We start from the raw sequence: 26080 nt of genomic DNA on the forward strand, positions 1-26080 counted from the left end.
GGATTATGCTAAAATAGTTATTAATTTTTATGTTTTTTTTTTTTGTAATTTTTGTATCTTTTAAAGATGTTTTTTTTTTTGTAATAAGAATATATATTTATATTTTTAGCTTTAGTTTAATTTTCTTAATAGGTTTTGTAATAAGTGTTTTTAACATGGTGTTGGTTTTGACTAATAAGTTCTTAAGGGATTACAGTTAAGTATAATTGTGTATAATAATGTTTGTTTTTATAAATTTGCTTAATATTTGAGGATCTTTTTTCTAAAGGTAAAACAAATTTGTCCTTATTTTTCGGTTTTCTATATTATTTTTATAAAATTATATTTTTTTAATATACCATTTCCCGGCATTTTTTTCAAATACAAATGCTTTTAAAATTTTTATTAATTTCTTATTGATATTTAATGTTTTTTTTTTTTTTTTCCAAGAATAATTTGCTATGTTCCCATTTTAGTTTGTTTAGTTAAAAATGGAAACATTATCTCAATGTTTAACCATGTTGAAAGGTGGATTTTTGAGATGAAGGGTCTGATTGCTTGATGTTTTCAAGTTTTTATAAAATTTTTTCTTAAATTTTGTTTTAATTAAGCTTGTCGTACAGTTTAATAATACTGTGTTGTTTTAGGTGTTTTTTTTTTTTTTTTTTTTATCAAAAAAAGTTTTGTTTGCTACAAATACTCTTATAGATTAAACAATATTTATATATTTTAATTAATGCTTAATTAATTGTAGTTTGTCTTAATTATTAAGCTACTTTCAAAACTTTTTAGAAAAAATTTTAATACTTAAACGTTTGTTGTTCAATTTTAAACTGTGGCCAAGTTTTTTGTCAATTTTCCCCAATTTGTGTTTTATGTCTTGATTGATTTATATGCTAAAAGCTTCAGAAATCTCAACAAAGTATAGAAATAGAGATTTCTCTAGTTTTCCATAGTATTTTTTTCCACAGGCTTTTGAAAGTTTCCATAAACCTAGAAAACTAATTTCTTTAAAACAATTTGAAATCGCTAAAAGTGAACGATTTCAAAATTTGTTTTAGTTTGAAAATTGTTTGATTTGAAAAATAAAACAATCAATTTCCACATCTTTACAATTTTAAGTTTTGTTTTTACAAAAAAATTATTTATGGTGAGATTTTCTTTTCGAATATTCGTTGTTTAGATTATTCTTAATAAAAAAATCTTTTAGTTTCAATTCATTTGCCAATTAATTTTGCTTTAGAATTTATAAAATTCTACATCATATCACACAAATTGTGATTTTTTAAAGGTTTTGGTTTTTAGTCTTATTTATAGTGACAATTTTTAGTTTAAAGTTATAAATAATTTGTGGTAATTTTTAAGTTAATCGATTCGTAAGAATATCATTCAAAGTACTAAAAACAAATTCGAACATTTTCGTAATGACTTTCGGCAAAATTCGAATTAGTAAGATAATTATGTCTACTTTAAAAACAGGTTGAAGTAGAGACTTTTGTTTTACAAATTTATATATATATAATAGATTTATACTAATTCATAACATATATTCTAGCATATAGCTTGATTCCAAAATAAAAAAGTTCGTATTGTATATAAAATACTTTGTAATTCAAAAGTAGTTTTCAATCGAATCGATTTACAATTTCGTATTTTATGTTAATTACTTTGCAAAAGAAAAATTTTATCCTTTATAAACAAATTTTAAGTTATTTGCCAAGAATTTATAAAATTGTTTAATTTTGTTAAAAATTATATTAAATTTCTTGTCTTTTTTGTATAAAAAACTTTTCAATTTTGAATTCTTTCTTTTTTGTATAAAAAATTTTGCAATTTTTAATATTAACTAAACACTTTATTTCAAAATCTTTACAACTCTTATTAAAACGGAAATTTCAATAAAATTTTGAAAAAAATTTGAAATTTTATATGAAATATTCTTACGAAAAGTAATAGATTTACGAAATCATATTTTAAAAAGAAAATTTAAAAAAAATTTCAAAATGTTTTTTCAAATTTTTATGAAAAATCCTTAAAAAGAGTTGTAGATTAACAAAATAAAGTTTTTTTTTTTGTAAAACTTTGAGATTTTGTTTAAATAAAGCTTGGGATTTATTAAGATTTGTGGTTAAAAACTATAGGTATATAAAAAAGTTGTTTGTTTAGAGCAGTATAAAAAGTTTAAAGTTTAAAAGTTATAGACAAAAAATATATATAAAAAAGTATTTACATAAGATTTCTGTTTCTGTGTTTTTTAGTAAATAATTTAAGAAAATGTCTAACGTTGTAGAAACAATTATATAAAAAAAAAATATAAGTAATTACTTTTTACTGCTAGCACAACGACGTAAATAATAACGTGAGGTATTAGCAGCAGCCGAAAGAAAACGCTTATCGGCAAAGCGTTTAGGCCAATTCTAGGATTCGTAGAGTAAACGTTGATAGTGGGGTAATATCTCATGCATAGGAACATGTAAACTAAATTCCAAAGCCACTAAAACAGCAAATTCTGAAGAAATTAATTCTTTGCGATTTAAACGAAAGACGTTTTCAGTTTTCTGCAAACAAAGAAAAAAGAAACTTATTATTTAACAATTTTAAAATATTTTTTAATTAAATTAAACATACCTCTATTAAACTTTTCAATAAATCACCCTTAACATCATTCATTTTGGCGCTGAGTAAAAGACAAGCACCAGCACATAATTTACGATTGGATTTGTTAATCAAATTGGCCAAAATTAATTTTTCAAAATACACATAAGCTTGGGATATAGTAACCAAATCAATGCGATTATCCATTTTATTAATGCGACGCATTTCACGTTTAATACTATAACAAAAACATTTTATTATTTAGACATTTCAAAAATTAACAAAAATTTATTTTCTCTTACCTCCTCAATTTACTTAAAGTCAATTGTATATGAGGAAATTTCTCTTTAAATTTATCATTAAGTTCCTTTTTCAAATCCGATGGTCTAACATAATCAATAACTGAAGTCATATATGAAGTAAATGTTAATAAAGTACGATGTTTGCCCGCTATTAGCTCGGGATCATCTAAAATATTTGCAGAATATTGTAAGTGCTGTAAAAGAAAAACAAAAAATATCAAGTTATAATCGTTTTTTTTATGCTTCCAAGATGAAAAACTTTACCTGTAGACTTCTGCTACCCTCTAAAGATTCTTCGTAATCAAGTTTTATATCAGGCGAAGGACTAGCTGTATTATTACGATTATTGTTGTCATAAGTAAAACACCTAGAATTTCAAAATATTTTATAAATTAGGTAATTGTGTATTAAAACATAAAATTAAACATTCAATTCTAATAGTTTTTAAAGGTTAGTAGTTTGTTGAAAGTTTAGTAATGAGATGATGATGTTGTCTATTTATTTAATTACCACTCTTTGTTATTTTCTCTACAAAAAAGTTATTTTAAAACAAAAATTTTGGATTTTTTTAGTTTAATTTAGTTTTTATTACAATTTTAGTAAACAATTTATAACAGAAACCGAAAGTATTAGTTTTGTATTTAAAAACCAAAAGAGAATTCTTTTAAAAATAATTTTGTATGAAAAGTTTTCAAAAAGAAAGTTTTTTTTTAAAGGAAATATTTAACTCTGTCGGTCTCTAAATAACATTACTACAACATTTACAGACAGACACTTAAGCCCATGAACATAATCAAATTTTAATTGTAACTAAGTTTGGTTAAACAAACTATTTTTTATAGAATTCATTTGCTAAACCTTTGATAACTTTAAAATTTGATTTTGTTCGTGGGTCTTTACAAATTACAACATTGTTTTTGTTTACCATTTGCCTTTATGTCGTGTCATGATTTTGGTTCTGTAAAATAAAATAAAGTTGAAAATAAAATAAACAGAACAATAATACGCAAAAATGTAAATAAAGTTGATGTTAAAAAGTTAAATAAACTACAAAACTACATATTTGAATACTTTGTCCAGAAAAACAAGTTTAAATAAAATTAAATTAAATTAAAAACTTTAGAACTTTCCAATTTTCGAACATATAAAAAGCTTATTTATATTCAGCAAGTATTTTAAAAGCTTCAAAAAATTTTCAAACATAACATTGAGTTTTCGAATTTTACTTCGACGATAACTTCGAAAAACAAAAATTAAAACTATTTTAAGGATTTCGAATGCAACTAAAATCCTGTTTTTAAGAATCCTCATGATTTAGAGACTATTTATACAGCTTTAAAAACTTTCGAGCATAACTTCGAATTTGATTTCGAATATAATATTACATCATTATCACTCATAAATGCTTAATTTTCGACTATTACTTAAATCATGTTGAAACTATTTTAAAGATTTTAAAGTTTGAAATTGAAAAAAAAACTGATAATGGGGCCTTTAGTCAGTTAGTTTGAAAGGAGGTTGTATGTTACACCTAGTACGAAGAAATAAATCTAGGCGTCCACGTTGTTGTTGTAAAAACTATACAATAGTCTAGTGGCGGGTTCTACAATAATGTTCAGGCCTAAAAATTGGGTTACTTGAACTACATGCGTCCATAAATCCATTGGACAGAGTGAAGTGGGGTTAGCCGAGCAGTTGAATATGTGGTGGGTGTCATGTAGACCCTGACCACATGCAGGACATTGGAGACTGCACGATCTACACGTGACAAATAGGAATTGAGCCTGTTGCTCCATCCCGATATTAGTTGTGAAAGAACTACTCTTTTATCCCGCGGTAGGTTATGGCGTCTCTGTGAATGTCGTTCAAAGCTGCCGTATACGAGGACTTATCCAATGGATCCTGCACATATCTGCATATGTTTTCCTTGTATATATCCATCCTGACATGCTTCGGGGGAGTATCCAACTGTGTATTGTTAAAGTTGGGATGACTCCTCCGATGACATCCCAGGCATTTCCCGACAGCCGGTTCTAAATACCGGAATGTCCCGAATTATTCGGCTAAGGGCTGTCAACCCCAACAACAACAACAACATCGGCGTCCATCAGTCCAGTTGATTTAACACATTATAACTCTTAACTTCTAACTAAACGGAGGCACACAATATAATGTTTTCTTCAGATTACAGCTCTTCTTGTTTTGAATTATGTTTTCGTCATCATCCGTTATGAATGAAAAGGTTCTTAGAGCTTCTTGAAACTCCTGACTATGACACTTTTGTTCAACATAATTTATAAACAATATCGCCGAGGTTTGTCTTTATCTTTGTTTCATTTAAATCAAGAGCTTTTCGAAACTATCGAAAGTATTCTGTTGTTGTAAGAGTATCTTTGTTGTTAGAAGTATTTTTCAATTAATAAAGATCTTGCTAAGTGGAGACTCTGTGGGCGATGAGAAATCGTTTCTTAAGGAGACTATTGTCAAAAAAAGACCTCACTTTCATGAATTCATCTTGAATCTAAATAGTGTAATGCTGAATGTTTTAAATTCTAAGACGTAAAAAATGTGTTAGTTTTGTATTTTAAAATACCCCAATATTTAAGTAGTTAATCTTTGAAAAGAAACTTAAATAGCAGCATTTGCAACTTAAGGAATTAAACAACAAAATATTACAAAACTTTTTACAAAAATAAATTCATATTTTTGATTCCTCAAACAAAAAACATGGAATATTTTCCATTGTTTTAGCAGAATTCCTTTATGTGAACATACACATTAGACTATAATAAAATTGTTCTTAAAATTAATTGGCCAAAAGCCAATAAAAATTTTATATAATAAAGGTATAACGAAATCAAAAAGAAAAATGTTATGTAAAATTGAAAATTATGCAAACAAAAAAACAAAACATTTTTAAATTTGTAATATAATCTAAAAGCTTAATAAATTTGTTTGCAAAATAAAACTATGGCAGAACAATTAATAAGCAAAAATTGCAACAAAAACATCAAAAGCAATATGATTCTAAATGTAGAAATATAAAATGGAATTTATAAAACGCAAATTATTTAATAAAATGCTAAGAAAACAAAAAAGAAAAACAAGAGGGCTTGGCGATGAATCAATATTTGGTTAATTAAAATAAGCCAAGGGATTTAAAGAGAAATAGATGGAGAAAATGAAAATCTCTTAAAACTAATTATAATGAAAAAAAGTGAATAGTTTAATGATTTGAGGTAATAATAACAAAACAAAATTTGCAAATTTTGAATGGAATGAATCTATTTCATTTTAAACTTTTATTTATAAGTAAAAAAATAAATACCTTGCAATGCCATGATTCTTTAAAGCGGCCGTACTTGTTATTTCAATTTGATTGTCCAAAAGTGTAGTATTGCCAGCATGTTTTTTACCCTCTTTGCTAAACTGACGGGAGGGTATTAACAAATGACCATAAGAAATATCCTGAAAATTAAAACAAACAAAAAAACAGCTTAACATAAAGATATTAAGAAGCAGAAGAACACTAAACAAACCTGGCCACTTTCTCCTCTTTCAATACCCAACAAATCGAATGGATCAAAAGGAGCATCATTAATAGCCGATAAAGGACGAGAACCGGAAGTATTACGTCTACGGCCCTCTTTGCGTAATTCAGCTCTAGAAAATAACAAATACCATTAATATTTTATAAAAATTATAAAGAAATTTCTAGAAATTACCTGCCATTTTTACCCTTATAATAGGGCAAAGCTGAAAATATGAAAAATGGTACCTTACGTGATACCAAAACGACACGTTCATCTTTATATTGATGCTGTTTGTGTGCTTGTGAATTCATATAACGTAAATCTTTAGAATCGTTGATTTGTACTGATTTTGTTATACTGCCACGATTACTAAATGAGCCGGGTGTTAAACTTTCCGTGCTGCTATCATCTGTTATATGAGAAATCGTGGAACTTATTATATTATAAGGTCTTTTTGTAACACCAACACCACTGGCACCAAATGCTGCTAAAGCTGTACCACTACCGCGCATACCGGGTGCCGTATTAAGTCTAGCTCTAGGTTGTATACCAGAGGTATCACATGCACCATTGCTAAAGGTTCTGTAAAGAGAGGAGAAAAACAATTTGGGAATTAGTTTCAAATTTTTTTAGAAATATTTGTATTTTTTTATAAAAGTAAATAAAAATATAATTCTAGATGAAAATAGATGTCGTATCAAGGGCTACAAAACTACTTTTAGGTGTAAATAAACTTCTTTTCCTTATATGTAGCACGAACTTTATTAACAAGATCATCCAGTCATTTTTGTTTTAACAGTTAATAAAACAAAAAGATTTTTGCTTTAAAGATCACTAACTCACTTCTCTTACTCTATTCGACCCTGAATGACTAGCTAGAGCTGTTCTATTTCCAGGCTTTTAAAATGATCTATTCGGTAACAGGCTAGCAGACTTTTAAAACACGGGTTCAAAAACCACATTTAAAATATAAAAAATACATACGATCAAGCAATACTATCAGTAAAAACCAAAAGACAGACAAAATGCTTAAATGAAACAACAACAATTGCAATTCAAAAACATACAAAACAACAACAATAAATTCAATAATATTAAAAAAAAACTCAAAAAGGGCCTTGAAATTTAATTTACAAAAATAACTTTTAAAGATAAAAACCAACAATAAAACATAAATAAATAAGTAAACATGTCTCATTTATATAAAAAAAAGAGAAAGATAAGGTATATCTTGCTCTTTTATATAGAAATCCCCCTTTAAATTATATACCTATTTTTCTTTTTTTCACATAAAAGGGCTTGCTTACTTGGGGGATCCCTTTAAATAAACAAAACAAGAATTATTTAAAATCAAAACGGTTTTTTGGAGCTAAACTATTAGGTTATCATAAATTTTAGTAGGCAAACTCAAAAATCTTAAAGAAATAAATAAAACAACAAAAAATCTCCAACATCAATGTTTTAAAACCTATTAAATGTCCTTCAAATTATGTAGAAATATATTAAGCATTCGGACTGTAGTAAACATGTGCGTGCAAGTGTTTAGCTGAGAGTTTTGTATGTGCTTCGTTGACATACCGACTTACATTTGCTGCTGCAACAACAACATGTGTGGAATTTTAAATATTTCTTGTTGTTGTATGTTTTACTATATTTAATTATCTTTTTTTGTGGAGCAGATGTTGGTGAGTAATTGATTTGCCGGTTTGTAATTGTAAACACGTGTTTGTAAACAAAAGTGCATAAATGGGAGAGAAAGAAGAAACAAGGAGCTGGATTTTCTAACTTCGTTACTAAGTTATTATACCCTACACTACTATCGTGGGGAGGATATTATACGTTTGTGCTGATGTTTGTAACACACAAAAATATTGGTCCTACAACCACCTTAAAGTATACCGATCGATTCAGAATCACTTTTTGAGTCGATTAAGACATGTCCGTTCGTCTGTCCGGCTGGCTGGCTGTCAGGCCGCAATTTTCAAGATAATTTGATTAAATTTGGGCCAAACATTTTTTTTGGCTTAGGGCACAAGCCTATTGAAAACGGTTGAAATCGGTCGATTATTTCACCTAGCCCCCATACAACCGTACCACCCGATTTGGGCTTTTTATGCCATAATTACGTCAAATATACTATTATCTCTCTAAAAATTGCCACAAATATGTTTTATATAAGTATAAATGACACTGCAGATTTTTGCAATGATCGGCCCTTATTTGACCCTAGCCCCCCTACAAACCCCCCTTCAAAAAATGTCTTAAACGTCTAAAATTGACTTGTAACCATTTGTATCGCAATGAAACTCAACATAACTAACTGTTATTTAAAAATATATCCTTTTCCCAAATTGAATGAGTATCGGCCCATGTTTGACCTATACTCCTATATAATTATATATTTATATTTAGAAAATTAGTTTTTTTTATCAATAAATTGCTTAAATACTTTGGAATTAAGGTCAAATTCAACATAAAAGTTTCTTTATGAAAAATAAAATTTTTTAAAATATACTCATGGTGTAGGGTATTATATGGTCGGCCATGCCCGACTATACTTTACTACTTGTTTTTTAGATGAAAATAGACTTCGTTACGATGAAACTTTCTAGACGAAAATAGACTTCGTTACGAAGTTATTTCTTAGACGAAAATAAACCTTGCCAAGGAGTTATTTCCTAGATGAAAATAGACTTCACTACGTAACTTCGTTACGAAGTTATTTCCTAGACGACTTCTAGTTATTTAGACTTTGTTACGATGTCATATTGTAGACGAAAATATACTTTGTTACGAAGTTATTTCCTAAACGAAAAAAGACATCGTTACGAAGTTATTTCCTTGACGAAAATATACTTCATTACTCAGTGCCACATATTCTAAATGAAAAAAGTTATTTGTTTATATTTCTCCATTTTAATTATCATTTCAACAAATTATTATTACCTATTTCCCCTATAGCTGTTGTTTTGTTTATAAGCCCCCAACCCATTCCATAACGAATTGGACACTCAATCATACCCCTCCATTCATCATAAATCATTTTCACTTTTAGAAATTTGAATATTATTGGTATTTCTACCAGGCCAACAGAAATTCTAACAAACAGAAATTAACTACTATTTCCAAACATAACAACAAAAAAATAAAAAACAAATAAAAGAAAAACAAGAGAATCCCAAACACACGCACAAAAAATTTTAATTTATTTATGTTTTGTTATAAATATTCTATAGCTAATTAAAACAACAACCTGCCTGCTGCTTTTTTTTTTCTATACAAAATATGGTGAGCCGCCCTCAGTCAGTCCCTTTTCTACTAATTGTTTTTGTAATTTATATTTTTGTTTTGGTTTTCTTATCTGTTCTTTGTTTTACTTTTCTCTTATTAGTATTCAGTTGTGTGTGTGTCCCTTTCCACTCACTCACTCAGTCACGCATTTTCATTTTAGTTACTAAAATTTAGTAGTTTTCTTTTACGGAATTCAAATTAAAAATTGTTTTCGTATGCGTTAGGTTTGTTTTTCTCTTTTGTTCTCTTTCATTTTTTCCCCAAAAACCTCAAGTGATTTTTAGGTTTTTGTTACTAATTAGAAAAACTTTCTTAAAATTTTGAGCGCCTGGTAAAAAACTCCAACTAATTAACGGTTTATATTTCTTAAGCTCCCCATAGAATTTTAGTGAGGTCTATGTTGTATGTGTTTGTTGTATTTTTAATTGCTTTCGTTGTAAACATGACACTTGACATTACCGTAACGTACTATCCATCCATTTCACTGTTTAGCGTGGTTTTTGTTCTTTTAATTAATTATAAGCTTCTAATTGGTGTAAAATTTTAATTGGCTTCCCACATCTACGCACTAAGATGTAGAGAGCAAAGCTTTCTGTTCATACCCCCGAAAAGTGTATAGAATGAATTTTTAATTACTGTTTTTTCTTGGCTCTTTCCCTCCTCTAGTCTATAAGCATTTAAACAGTTTTTAAAGGAATAAAATGATTCTCAATTCGAAGAGATTTTCTGTCGAAATTGTACTTTGGTTTGAGGTTATTTTCGGCACAGAAATATACTTCGTTACGAAGTTGTTTTCTAAAAGGAAATAGACTTCGTTACGAAGTTATTTTCTAGATGGAAATATACTGCGCTACGGAGTTATTTTCTAGACGGAAATGGACTTCGCTATGAAGTTACTTTATAGACCGAAATAGACTTCGTTACGAAGTTGTTTTCTAGATGGGAATAGACTTCGTTACGGAGTTATTTTCTAGACGGAATAGACTTCGTTACGAAGTTATTTTCTAGATGGAAATATACTGCGCTACGGAGTTATTTTCTAGACGGAAATGGACTTCGCTATGAAGTTACTTTCTAGACGAAAATAGACTTTGTTACGAAGTTGTTTTCTAGTCGAGAATAGGCTTCGTTACGAAGTGGTTTTTAGACGGAAATAAACTTCGTTACGGAGTTATTTTCAAGACGGAATAGACTTCGTTACGAAGTTATTTTCTAGATGGAAATATACTGCGCTACGGAGTTATTTTCTAGACGGAAATGGACTTCGCTATGAAGTTACTTTCTAGACGAAAATAGACTTTGTTACGAAGTTGTTTTCTAGACGAAAATAGGCTTCGTTACGAAGTTGTTAATAGACGGAAATAGACTTCTTTACGAAGTTATTTTCTAGTCGAAATTGGACTTCGTTTCGAAATTATTTTCTAGTCGAAATTGGACTTTGTTACGGAGTTATTTTCTAGGCGAAATGGTACTTTGTTATGAAATCATTTTCAAGACGAAAAAGACTTAGTTTCGATGCGTTTTTCTTTGGACAAATAAATGGAATTTATTTTATTAAATTATGAAAAGAATTTACTCTTTTATAGCTTCCTATAAAAACGTCAATCCCAAAGCAGCACGTGTTTTCAGCACTTGTTTTTATGTTGTTTTCTTAAAAAAAAGTATTTTTCCATAGCAGAGTTCTTTATATTTATTTATATTTTTCGTTTTCTGGTCTATTACCGTTATAACTTTGTGCCTCCATAATAAGGAAAAAAATGACAACGACAACAACAACACTAAACCAGTCAGTCGCTGTATATATTTTGTTAATTCAACATAATTTATTTAACCTCGACCTAGGACCAATTAACTGAAGGTAATTTACTAGGCTCTCAGCATTCATAAGACAAAAACCAATGCACTGCCCCTCTCCAACAACTTGGTATAATCAACACAACACAACATTGTTGTTTTGTAAATAAATGATTTATTTATGGTTGAAATAGCTATGTTGTTGTTTTTTATAATTATATAAAAAAACAGAAAAAAACTAATGAGTAGATTTGTTTTGTTGTATTTATTGTGTGTGAGTGTTATCAATAGATTCTCCCCTCCCTATTTCCATTTAAATTTTAAAATGAGCGAGACAAGTGCAGGAGTTTGTAGGAAAGTGTGTGTGTGTTTGAGTGTATAAAAGTATAAGTTTTGTTTACTTACCCTGCCAGCAATTTTGTAGTCGACTACGAGAAAAATTCACTTCTAGTTTACTTTTACAGACTGACTATAAGCTAACTACAATGTAATGCAGAGCTGTCCCGAAATTTTGTATTTGGCAACGTAAAGAACCGACTTTTAAATACTAACTACAAGCTAACTATAATGTAATGCAGAAGTGCCTCAAAATTATCTGGAGAGAATTAATTGTATTTCAACATGTTTTCTCTTGTTTCTCTATTATTATGATTTTATTTGTTAACTTTAGTAGACTGACTATAAACGAACAACAATGTAATGCAGAAATGTTCCAAAATTTGGTATTTATTAACGTAAACAACCGACTTTTAAAGACTAGCTACAAGCTAACTATCATATAATGCGGGAGTACCCCAAAATTATCTGGAGAGCATTTTGTTTCGACATGTTTTCTCATGTTTCTTTATTATTTGGAATTTGTTTTACATTTTTGTCATTTTCTTCTATACGTTGTGAAATTTGAGTCAGTAAATTGGAAAAATTAATCATAAAAGGTTAAATATTTTAAAACTCGGTCCCTAAATTCTAAATTCTGCTGATTAATACTGTAAATATAATACATTAACAGTTAACATTACACAAAACATTTTCAAATTTATTTTAGATTTGGATCAATGGGAATCATGGAAATAATGAACAAATCATTCATAATTTTATGGGTACCGGTGTTATTATTAGTTCCCCTGCAGAAAACTGATGTCTATTAATTTTAACGAACTAATATCATAACTTGTATTAAACCGAAATGTAATTTAGATAACTAGTAGTTAAATTTTAAATATATTTAATTAAAATATAATTAATTAATACAGTAGGGAATTCAAAAGAAAACTATTGCTTGACTTTTCTGCAACTAACTTTAAGTTAGTTAATAAAGAGTTACCTTTAAGCTAATTTTTTAGTAACTAACTTTAAGCTAGTTGAAAAGTCATGCAGAGTCGGACAATTGACTACTGCGTATGACATCACCATGTTAAAATAGTCAGTTGGCTCCATTAAAAATAATCCAAGAATCAACCATAACTAGTTGATGAAAAAGTCGGCTTTTAATGCATTTAAAGTTAGTTGAGTTGCTGGCAGGGTAAGTAAACATAAAAATTTGTATGTTAATCTTCTTTTACTATTAAGGGCTCCTTTAAAAAAAAAAAGTTGTCACTTATTATCAGAGGAAAAAAACAACACAAAATGCAATTTAACAAGTTTGAACTAGTTTTAAATTAAACTTATTCATTTAAATATAAATGTATATTGTTATAAACGTGTTATTTTTTTGTTAAATATTTATTAAAACATAAATCTATTTAAAAACATAGCAACAAATTTTCTATAAATAGAAACATATATTCAAAAGTGTTAAAAAATTTAAGAAAATTATAATAGAAAAAAATTTGAGTTTCTAAATTTAATTTATATTTTTATAAAATTTGTTTTATAACACTTTGTTTAATTAAAAATTTTTATTTTGTTTAAGTTTATAAAACTTTTGTTATTCTTCAGTACAATTAATAAAAAATAAACAAGGAATTAATTATTTTTTATTCAAAATTATACTATACACTTGTTAATTATTTTGTCTAGGTCTTAACAAATAAATTATATTTTAAATACAATTAACAAAAACAAAAATATAAATAATCTAAACATCTGTTTAAATTTATAGGTTGCAGTTTACAGCTGTAATTTATTGAAGCAAATTTATATACAGTGAGAGGAATTTGAATTAATATTATTTCCAAATTAGTTTTGAAGTCGTCTAGAATGAGAATTCGAAATCAAGATTAGACTATTAAACTGTTTACGTCTAGTAAAATATATATTTTCGTCTTTTTGTCTAGAAAAGGACTTCGAATCGCAATATATTTTCGTCTAGAAATGACTTCGAATCTAAGTTTATTTTCGTCTAGAAATAACTTCGAATCGAAGTCTATTTCTGTCTAGAAAAGGACTCTATTTGAGTTTAGAAAAGGATTTCGAATCGATATCTATTTTCGTCTAGAAAAGCACTTTGAATTGAAGTCTATTATCGTCTAGAAAAGCACTTCGAATCGAAGTCTATTTTCGTCTAGAAAAGCACTTCGAATCGAAGTCTATTTTCGTCTAGAAAAGCACTTCGAATCGAAGTATATTTTCGTCTAGAAAAGGACTTCGAATCGAAATCTATTTTCGTCTAGAAAAGCACTTCGAATCGAAGTCTATTTTCGTCTAAAAAAGCACTTCGAATAGAAATCTATTTTCGTCTAGAAAAGGACTTCGAATCGAAATCTATTTTCGCTTAGAAAATCACTTCGAATTGAAATCTATTTTTGTCTAGAAAAGGACTTCGAATCGAAGTCTATTTTCGTTTAGAAAGATTTCGAATAGGAGTATATTTTCGTCTAGAAAATGTCATCAAATCGATGTCAGAATTTATGTAGCAACCCACGTATATTGTAGGTGTGTAGATTTTAAATAATTTTTCTTTCTAATATTGAAAAAAAAAAAAATATTCTAAACAAATATCTGTTTTTATATTTTGTTTCCTGTTATTGTAATAATTATGCAAGTCAACAAAACGGAAGTTAAGTAAAAATTTAATAATAGTTGTAAGATTATTGGGGATTATACTGTACTCTGCGTAATTCCGTTTAACATATTACTAACATTTCAAAATATTGAAATATATTTTAAAATAAATTAAATGCTATTATTTCTAACAAGTTTCTTTTCAAATCAATTTGTTATTAATAGTTTAGTTTGCAAATGATTTATTATTATTAGAAATAAATTGATTTAAATTTGTATGTTATTGACACATCTCTCACGTGTTGAAAAATAAATAAATTGGGAACACAAGTTTAATAAAAACAGCATGTGAGAAAACATTTAGACAAATAAATTTAATTCAATGCACTTGGCAACTCTTTTTGGTTTTTTATATAAGTTTTTATTGTTAGCTCATGTTTAATTTTAAACCAAAAGCAAACATTTAAACAAAATAGATAACATTTATTTTAACTAATTTAAATATTTGTATTTTTTTCTTTAATTTAAAAAAGCTCTAGTAGCAGTGCTTAAATTTAGAAAGTATTTATGAAAAAAAAGAAACACGTGATGCTTATAAAAAAGCTAATGCAAACATTAAAGCTTACTTTTAATAAAGTTTTTAAGGCATAATTAAGTTTAAATTAAAATAAAGTTTTTTTTTTAATAAAAAGCGATTGTTTGTATGTTAATTTACATGTTAATATAAAATAGCAATAAACTTTTAAATAAACAAACATTTGTTGATAAAAAAAAAAATATTGGGGGAAATATTAAATTTTTGTTTAAAATAAAGCAAATTTTAAAATTTTACAAAATTGTCAAGAAATATCTTCGTAACGAAATATCTTCGTAACGAAGTCTTTTTTCGTCTAGAAAATAACTTTGTAAAGAGGTCCAATTTCGTCCAGAATGTAACTTCGTAAAGAAGTCTATTTTCCTATAGAAAGTAGCATCGTAACGAAGTCTATATTCATGTAGAAAGTAGCTTCGTAACGAAGTCTATTTTCGTCTAGAAAAAAACTTCGTAACGAAGCTATTTCCGTCTAGAAAATGACTTCGTAACGAAGTCTATTTCAGCCAAGGAAATTACTTCGTAACCAAGTCTATTTCAGTCTAGAAAATAACTTTGGAACGAAGTCTATTTCCATCAAAAAATAACTTTGTAACGAAGTCTATTTTTGAACAGAAAAAAACTTCGTAACAAAGTTTATTCCCGACTTCGTGAAGAAGTCTATTTTCATCTAGAATATAATTTCGTAAAGAAGTACCTATATATTCGTGTAAAAAAAAAACTTTCAAACGAAGTCTATTTCGGTCTAGAAAGTAACTTCGTACCGGAGTCTATTTTAGTCTAGAAAATAACTTCGTAACAAAGTCTATTTCCGTCTAGAAAATAACTTCGTAACGAAGTCTATTTTGGTCTAGATAGTAACTTCATAACGAAGTCTATTTTGGTCTAGAAAGTCTTCTTCCGTCTAGAATATAATTTTGTAAAGAAGTCCGTCTAGAAAATTACCGTAATGAAGTCTATTTTGATTTAGAAAATAACCGCGTAACGAAGTCTATTTTTGTCCGCAATACAACCTTGTAACGAAATCAATTTTCGTTTAGTAAACGACTTCCCTCTTTTATCTCTAAGAAAAACTTAATAAAAAATTTACTAAAAATCCCGTTAACTTATTTATACCCCCAATACCAGCCCCTATCGGTTTTGTGTGCTTGTTCTTCTTCTAATATAAACTGTAAGTCCATATGCATACACACAAACACCAAGGTCTTAATGACGCATAAAACAGCAACAACAAAAATTATTATTTGCGTTGTAGAAATTAAAAAACAATAACAACAATTATAACAAATATAAACCGAAATAGTTGAAGAAGAAAGATACAAAAAGTATTCAAAAAAACTACTATTATTAAAAAACACCAACAACAACAAAATAAAACCCAACATTCACCATCTCTTTCACTCTCTCACATACATACAACCAAAATTTTACCAAAAATAAATAATAGGTGTGTTATAGTATTTTGTAAACAAATAAGAAGCACAAAAGAGAATCCAGCAAGAAATAGTAATAACAACAAATACTAGAAGAGACCCCAACAGCCATAATAATAAAAACAACACAAAAAATTCATCAATTTAGCAAATTTTTTTGTTATTGTTTTCATTTTGTATAAAAAAAAAGAATTGTAGAGTAGTGTAAACATGTTCACAAACCAATAAAAGGGGAATTGTTATTGTTTTGTTAATTTTATTGTTGTTGCTAGTATTTTGTATAGGTATGATCAAATAGGTTTTATTGAATATTGTTGAAAATGCTACTAAACAAATTTAAAAATACCGGTATTATATTTCAAAAGATTAAATTATTTAAATGTTAACAAAAAAAAAACCAAAACAAAGAAATATAATTTCAAGGAAAAGAGGAAAATAAACACAAAGATAGACAAAATCTAAAGCGGACATTGATAAAAAAGAAAACAAATAAATCAATAAAATAATCATTGTAAAAAGTTAATGCCTAGAGAAATTCTTAAAAATAGGTTTAAGTCGGGTACTCTTTTAAGGAAATATCTAAATCAAGAGAACTTTAAAATTCTTATAAAGATTTCCACTATTTTTTATTGATTTTAATAACTTTTTAGGTTAAAAATTTAAGGTCTGTTTAAATCATTACTTTTATTATATATTTTTTTTACAAAAACCAGTTATAGGTATATATTTTTTTAATTTATTGTTTAACTTACATTTAAACATTTCTACTGATAACATTTATTTTCTTATCATAAAAAAAGTAATACTTGTATAGAACAATATAATCAAGTGAAACAATAAAAATTATATATAGTATTTTGCAATCATATCACATTTATAAATTGGGAGCAATAAGCGTGACTATCTTTAAACATTTTTATGAAAAAAATATATAAAAGTATTGCCAGGGATGTGTTTGAAGTTCTAAACCCCTACAGAAGAGAAATGCTGCAACTTTGTTGACTTTTTTTCCCAGTGTAGTAATAATAACTGATAAGAACTGTTGTTCTTCAATAGTAAAAAGGATTTGATTGTGTAAATAAACCGCAGAAATACTATAAATTTTTAAATAACCAGAAAAATAAAAAAAATTTTTTCACAAACAAAACAATTAAAAGTTATTTATAAAATTTTACAGACAATAAAACAGCGGTTACTTGAGTTTTAAATTAAATTTATTAATATAAATTTAAACAAAGAGTAAATAATAGAAATGGCATTTTTAAATAAAAAACGATTACTTAAACAAGTAAATGGTTACTTTTATTAGGTTACTTATGTAAATACTTAAGCGTTTACATTTTTCAAAAAGGATTACGAATTTGAAAAATACTAGAAAATGAAAATATTTTCTATAAATCATTTGAAAAGAACATGTAAATTGTACCTTTTACATGATTACTTCAATGAGTATTCGAATACTTTATTTAACAAATTCGTTTAGTTCCAGCAGTTGTTTGGTTTCAATATTTCTGGACCAAAAAAGTTATATATATTTCCATAAATTCGATTATTTCTTTAAAATGATTCGATTATAGCTAAACATAAATATTTAAATTACTCGTTTCTTATAGTGGTTACTTAATTTCCTTTATTATATTTTTATTATTTATAATTGTTCTTGTTCCATAAAAAAATACTATAATTATCAATTGATTATACAATAAAAGTTGCAAAAAAAAAAGAAATAATAAAAAAACAGTACAATAAATAATCAAATATAAATAACGTCTACATATAGAAGAATCATGTAATATTTATTTTTGCACATTTCTTTTTTGTTTCGAAAAAGGTACACAAACCGTGTGTGTTTGGTTGTATTAAAATGGAAAAGAAACATGTGAAAAGAAAAGGCAAAAAGTCAATAGAATATGCGAAAGAAAACGTATTAAAAAAAGTAAGAAATTATAAACGGGTGTAGACAATCATAGGGAACCCTATAGAGAGCACATAACACAAGAGTTTGACTCATTGGAGAGGACAGATCAGCGAGTCTTTAAAAACTTGCTGCTGTCTTGAAAATTTTGAACGGTTAGGGCAATAGGAAGACACATCATTTGAGAGAACCTATATTTTAGGTTGTTACAAACCATCAGCCTAAACTGATAATACCCTCTACACTATAATGGTGTAGCTTATCATAAAATTGTGGGAAATATAGGGAGTGAAACGTTAAGAGATGGTTGAATTGGTTTGAATCGGTTTTAAGTGGCTGTTGACATATTAGAGACAAAACAGAAAATAAATAAATCGAAAACGAAACAATTGAAAATAAATACGAAAAAATTTAAAGGCATATGACTAATTTAATTGAATTGTTTGATACTTAAGTTATTTTGTATACATATTCATATGGCAACAAAAGAACAGATACTGTATCTAAAGTGTTTAATAAAAATGACAAAATACATTTTTGCTAATAAGAAAATTAAAAGAATAAATTAAAATGATCATTATATGAAGAAAATAAAAGAAGGATTCAGTAATCAACAGGGATCGAAGATCCAAAATCGATGGAAGCGGATGTAGAACTATTAATGCATCTGTATCTATCTTTATCTATCTATCTATCTATCTATCTATCTATCTATCTATCTATCTATCTATCTATCTATCTATCTATCTATCTATCTATCTATCTATCTATCTATCTATCTATCTATCTATCTATCTATCTATCTATCTATCTATCTATCTATCTATCTATAGATAGATATATCTACCTATCTATCTGTGAAAACCCCATTTTTTGGAAAAATTCTATTTTTTCTATAATATGCATTCTTATTTTAAAAATGAATTTTTTTCCAATTTTACGAATTTTTAAATAAACTGTCATGTTATTTTCTTTAAAATTTTTTTTCCTACAAAGAATTTCTTAAAATTTGTAGTTTATTTCGTGGAAAAATACCCACTTCCTTATTTAATATTAACAAAAAAGAATAATAAAAACTCATTTTATACGAATCTCATTTCAGTTGGTATTATAAACAAAAATATGTATAATTTTGTTTTTATTAAATAATAAAAAAAAAAACTGAAAATAAATTCAACACCCATAGAATGCCAATAATGTTGTCTAGGCAAGCAAAATTTTTGCCTCCATGATCAAAACAACAAGTTTTACAAAGTCTTGGCAAAAACGAAATTGAAAATCAGCAAAAAAAAAAAAAAATCAACAGAATAGAGAGCGAATATAAGAAAAAAATTGTAATAATAATAATAAAATTTCATTCATATAGTTATCCAAAGGTTACTGTTTACTTCCTGTGGGAACTTTAAGTAGTTTTACGCCGCAAATAAATACGATACTTTGGCAAAAGATCTACAATTTATGATGGTGGCTGTGATCATGACATCTCAGCAGTCAGTTAGTAGAAGTCCATTCATTAATTTTATTATGTTTTTTTTTTTATTTTGGATTTTGTTTGTTTAATTTTTATTTTTGTGATCACGAAATGAAGATTGTTTTTAAGAGGGGTTTCAAATATCAATTAAATTCTTACTTAGTAGGCTGTTTTTTTGTTATTTTTTAAGTATATTTTTTTTTTTGCAAGGGACTTATAAAAACAAGAATTGCGTCATTTTTTCAAGATTTTTATTATTTCATTTCCCGTCATTATGCATTTTTTTTTGTTATTTTTTTTATTATTTTTCATTGGGATATTGCATTATTTTGTAGGGATTTAATTTCCAGCATTGGTTGTTAGCCACCACCTGGCATTGGTTGTTAGTTTGGTAATTTATTTATTTGAAGAAACTTGTTGCTTGAAACCCTTTCAATATTTTCTTTTCTTTATTTTGTGTACAAAAACAAATCTGTTCATTTTAATAAAACGCAATAATACTTGTTGGTTTTGCATTTCAAGGACATGTTTGTTACGCTGCACTGAACAAATAATTGGAAATACTACGTAATATGAATACAACATGAACATTTCAGAAAAAAAATCTAAAAGAACAAAAACAACTACAGAGGCAAAAGTAAATAAAACGTGTCATTTGTTACTTACAAAAAATACCAACCAACTAACCAAACAACCGGCTTTTTTTTACTTGCCATGACCAAGACCTTGAAAATAATGTTGTGGTGTATAGTGCAATAAATTTAACCAATTGCACTGCAGTTAGTGAAGACACAAACCGAATAAGTTAACACAGATCTGTAGGTATGAGAAGCCATTAGTATTGAGGTTTTGTATAAAATTGAACTATGTCAGACTTAATCCTTTTTACATTTCAACCTATAACCACTTTTAACACAATCTCTCTTCAATTCTTACACAGACATTAAATATCAAATATCTTTATTAAACCTTAAGCTTCAATCTCTTAATCTTAATCCAGACATAAACTTTTAATATACAGTTTTGAAGAATAATCTTTAATCTTAGCCTAGACCTAAACTTCACTTTTAAAGATTGCACTTTAACCTTAGCCCAGACATAAACCTGTAAATATCTTTTAAGAAACTGAAAACCCTGTACTTGTATATTTTTACTACTTTATACTTCTTTACTCAACTTCTCTCTTACTCCTTTAATGCACTTCAATATTTCAATGTCAGGGATAAAATTATCAAAACAATAACACACATAACCGTCTTACACACCTCGAAAAAAGAAACCACACAAACAAGCAAATTTTGCCAAGAAAAGCACAAGAAGTAGAAGAAACGAGAGAAAAAACTGGGTAACCTTGAAATGTATATTCTTCTTCTTCAACAATTTTATTATTCTTCCTTTTGAATAACAAAAAAAAAGCAACAACAAAAATCTCGTAACAGCCAACAACCAGTTCCTTCAATTTTACACCGACAAAAAGACTTAAAAGAAACTTTTCAGAAGAATAAAATTTCACACAAAGGCAATTAATGTTTTGCAAGAAGAAAGAAGGAAAGATGATGGTGGTAAGAAAAACATCCTTTGAATTTTTATGACGCAGTTTCTTGATTAAAATTTAAAGGCAGGTGCTGAAAGAGAAAAGCAACCTTAAGAAGATGTTATGAAATTTGATATTTATTGTGCAAAAGTAGCAGCAATAACATACTGTTGGGTAAAGAATGTGGGTTTTTTATATAAAATTTTATTTTGAATTTTTGTAACAAATTATTGTTATGCATATAATATGACATAATCTAAGTTCTTTCTTGAAAAAACTGGTAAATTGAGAAATGGAGGTCAGTAGGAAAGTTTTTTTCTAAAGCTTGGGTGGTGGTTTTTGAAAAATATTTGAAAAGATCTTTTTAAAACAAATTCTAGAAAATTATGAATTTCTGTTTAGAGCTTTATTGCTAAATAGTTGCAGATAGATAAATAGATAGATAGATAGATAGATAGATAGATAGATAGATAGATAGATAGATAGATAGATAGATAGATAGATAGATAGATAGATAGATAGATAGATAGATAGATAGATAGATAGATAGATAGATAGATAGATAGATAGATGATAGATAGATAGATAGATAGATAGATAGATAGATAGATAGATAGATAGATAGATAGATAGATAGATAGATAGATAGATAGATAGATAGATAGATAGATAGATAGATAGATAGATAGATAGATAGATAGATAGATAGATAGATAGATAGATAGATAGATAGATAGATAGATAGATAGATAGATAGATAGATAGATAGATAGATAGATAGATAGATAGATAGATAGATAGGTAGATAGATAGATAGATAGATAGAAAGATAGATAGATAGATAGATAGATAGATAGATAGATAGATAGATAGATAGATAGATAGATAAATAGATAGATAGATAGATAGATAGATAGATAGATAGATAGATAGATAGATAGATAGATAGAAAGATAGATAGATAGATAGATAGATAGATAGATAGATAGATAGATAGATAGATAGATAGATAGATAGATAGATAGATAGATAGATAGATAGATAGATAGATAGATAGATAGATAGATAGATAGATAGATAGATAGATAGATAGATAGAGCTACCGGCAGTATATATACCAGTTAACCTAAGTTACGATAATAAGCCTATAAATGTATCAAACAAATTTAATAAATTTACTATTTATAAAGTTGTTTACTATTTTGAAAATCTTCAACCTTCAGAAATTATTTTAAAGATAAACAAATGTAGACACAAAAACTAAGTCGGACAAAATACAATCGATTAAAAAAGTATAACAAAATATTGATTTCCCAAGTTATCAAACAAATTATTTATTAATGAAAGATAATAAATTAAAGCAATAACAAAATACACTATTAAATATTTAATAGATTTGATTAAAACTGTTTACTAAATTTTTAATCAATTAAATTTTCATCAAATCAACAACAGTTTAATAAATAAATAAATAATCGAAAGCCCAAAAAAAAAATATATTCCACGGAAAAGTTTAAATTTATATTTAATCGTTTATAAGTTGTTTACTCCAAATTAAGAAAAATTTCTGTCTGATTTTAGCCATATCAGCCAGCAGTATGTTAGTAGCATGCCAAAATAAATTAAAAACAACAAAAAAATTATGTCGTTTAACAAAAACAATTAAACACAGACACGAGCATATAATATTTATACTAAAAAAAATACAAAAAAAAAGAAATCACACAAAAAAAATTTTAACTTAAAATACTCATTCGCAAAGATAGATATTGTTGATGGATGGTTGGTTGAATGCTTGACTGCTTGGCTGGCTGAATAAAGGTAGGAATGTAGTTTGCTGCTGTTTTCAGCACTTCTTTTGAATGACAGTTAGTCAAACAGTCGTTAAATCAATCGCCGGTTATTCCGTCAGTTTGTCTGACTTTTACAATGTTTGTTTGGATTTTCTATTGTTGGCAGAGCGTTTGTGTGTTGGTATGTATTTGGAAAAAAGTTTATTGACTTTTTAAAGCCATCCAAATCATAGACCTAGTTTCTGTTATTATCAATGCACAATGTTGCCTGTTACTGTTGCTGCTGCTGCTCTGCGTCGAGCAATTTTTATTCTCTTAATATTATTTTGTTACTTTTTGTTTAATCATTCGTTCTTGTTTAAATATTTGATTTTGCATATTTTGTTTACTTTGCTCGCAGAGCAGCAGACAAACAGATTTTTTAATATAAACATGTTTAATTAAGTTGTTTTATTATAGTTTGTTTATATTTCTACTGCCAGTAGTCGGCCGGTTAGACAGCCATAGAATTTCTTTATCATTTATCTTTAATATTTTGTTAAAAAAAAGTAGAAACTAAACAAATATAAAATCAGCTTAGTTTGTTGATTGTTTGCTTGTTTCGATTTGTTTATGCTGCTAGATAGATATCATGGAAAATTTGTTATAAATTTTTTCGAAAATAAAAAAATTCACATAAATCAGTTTAAAAAATTTATGTTTTTTAAATAAAAATGTTTAGTAAACAATAGTTTAGAAAGACATAGATTTATGGCGAATAAAATAACAAATATAATTCAATATCAAAATCATAAAATAGATTACGGGGGGTAGATTGTCAAAATCATATTTTGCTAATTTACTCTCATAAGGGTTAATAAAAAGCTTTAAAGCTATTTCGCTCTTTTATCTGTGTATTAAGGCTATGAGAAGTGTTGCAATCATTAAAAAAGGCTTTGGTTGTGATTAATTTTAACAAAAATTCATATTAAAGCTTTTACGAAATAACTTAAAGCCTTAAGCAGACGTATAGAAATTAGATTTATTAAAAGCTTTAATCAGATTTACTAAAAGCTTAAAAAGTAACAAAATTTCTATATTAACAAAAAGTTGCTTAATAAGCTTTTATATTAAAAGTTCAATAGACAAAGTCTCAGTAATAATGAAGCTTGTTAATAAAGCTTTTATTAACTTAAATAAGCTTAAGCAATTTGTATACATTCCATTTGTAAGGTTAAAATTAAGAATAAAAGCCAAAGAATAAACAAGAAGTGAAACGCTGTCATTTTTTTACAACAATAACATTACGCTCTTCTCACAGACGAGTGCTGTGTAAATCCAACACATATGTAAAAATGTTATTCTCTCTCCAAGCTTCAAAACTTTTTCGCAAAAATTTGAGGATAATAGCACTTTGAAATATTTTTTATCACTTAACATTATATTTTATAATTTTTTTGCACAATTTAAACACATTTAATAGCACGAAAATAATATATTTTTTACAAACGAAAAAAAAATATTTTTTATTTTTTGACATTGAATTTTTGTTGGTTGAAATTAAAACTAAAAAAAACAATGTTGTAAATTTTCGTATGGTAAACGGAAAAGATATTTCAAATAAATAATTTATTTTTTCAATATTATAGATTAAAAACAAATAGACGTGTTTATAAAATGTTTGTAGATAAAATATGTGGTAAATATCTTAAGAAACCTTTCGAAGTGTAAATTGAAATGTAATATTTTTTTTTTTTTCAATATTTTTCAATACGATTTTTTGCAACTATGTTGACTTGAGAATTCTACTAATACATTCTTAGAGTTAGGTACCGGATGACAGTAGACTTAGGTACTTTTGACAACAGTTTCATTTCTTATTTATTCTTTGATAAAAGCTTTAATTGAATTGCTTAAGTGATAAAATTCTCTTAGTTAAGAACCTTGAAAATAGAGAAAAATATTGCTCATACCACCTGTAAGCCTTATTTTAAATATGAAGCAATCTTTTTTTGAAATAACGGAAGGTATGAGTGATATCTTTTAACAGTAATTTTTTAACAAGCATACGATTGTCATAATAAAATTTAGTTCTTTTAGAGGAATACGTTATTACACCTTCTTCATATAATGGTTTTATTTGCTTTTGGATGTTGCAGAGATCAAGAATATACGCCAATCTGAGATTTTAAGAATATCTGATGAAAAGTTTAATGCTAAAAAGATAAACCTTAAACTATGAGTAAAATTAAACGTCAGTGTTAAAATTATAACAAATTACACAAACTCATTTATCACATTTGCAAGTCACAAGTGACATTGCAAACATTTATAATCCAATTAAAAATTGTATATAAATTATCAACAAATCTCAAGCATATTATGAGATTTATAAGCAATAACAACAAACTAAAAATAACAATAATTAATCATGTTGTGCATATTAATTGACATAATTTAATATTTTATCAACAAACTGTAGAAAATTGCATTATTTCAAAACCACAAACAAAAAGCTTAATAAGGGGGTGGTAAAAGGAGGGTTAGATTTACATAGATCTTTCCATAAACGTACTTTAAACAAACAAAAGGTTGTGTAAGAAAAAAGGGTCTTTAAACTTCCTTGAACTGTTGATAGAGGGATAAACCTTAAGAGAGCGAGACAATTAAAATATCATAGTTTAAACACTGTGACTGTTACAGATAAAAGCTTTAGCTAAAAGAGTGCCAATATGCAAAATATCTATTTTAAAACAAAAAAAAACAAAAAAAAATTAAAAAGCTTTTTTTCTGGTGGAAATGCAAAAGTAGTATAAACCGAAAATATCTATTGAGATAAATTCACTTGGTTGTACCTAACACAATATGAAAAGAGTTGAGGTAGGTTCTAGGAATAACAGCAACAATAATACAACAAAATATATGC

At 27.0% G+C, this 26080-nt stretch overlaps 1 protein-coding gene across 2 annotated transcripts in view; it reads right to left on the minus strand.

The window, feature by feature from the left end:
* Nucleotides 1-399: 399 nt before the first annotated feature.
* The window catches only part of LOC119613513 (CDK5 and ABL1 enzyme substrate 1), a 39890-nt gene continuing 14209 nt past the window's right edge, over nucleotides 400-26080 (minus strand). Inside the window, exons 3-10 of one of the 2 annotated variants that reach the window (XM_037969541.1) lie at nucleotides 6602-6991; nucleotides 6416-6539; nucleotides 6205-6344; nucleotides 3802-3834; nucleotides 3141-3243; nucleotides 2877-3070; nucleotides 2608-2812; nucleotides 2068-2537 (exon numbers count right to left, since the gene is read on the minus strand). In XM_037969541.1, coding sequence (XP_037825469.1) covers nucleotides 2397-2537; nucleotides 2608-2812; nucleotides 2877-3070; nucleotides 3141-3243; nucleotides 3802-3834; nucleotides 6205-6344; nucleotides 6416-6539; nucleotides 6602-6991 — 1330 coding nt within the window. In that variant the 3' untranslated portion in view covers nucleotides 2068-2396. Of the gene's footprint in view, nucleotides 2538-2607; nucleotides 2813-2876; nucleotides 3071-3140; nucleotides 3244-3801; nucleotides 3835-6204; nucleotides 6345-6415; nucleotides 6540-6601; nucleotides 6992-26080 lie in introns of both variants that reach the window. The other variant, XM_037969547.1, reaches the window with a different exon arrangement.

Source organism: Lucilia sericata, unplaced genomic scaffold (genome assembly GCF_015586225.1).
Source record: "Lucilia sericata isolate MDLA Ls3-8-SP2 unplaced genomic scaffold, ASM1558622v1 Contig000039F_arrow, whole genome shotgun sequence".
NCBI classification, from domain to species: domain Eukaryota; kingdom Metazoa; phylum Arthropoda; class Insecta; order Diptera; family Calliphoridae; genus Lucilia; species Lucilia sericata.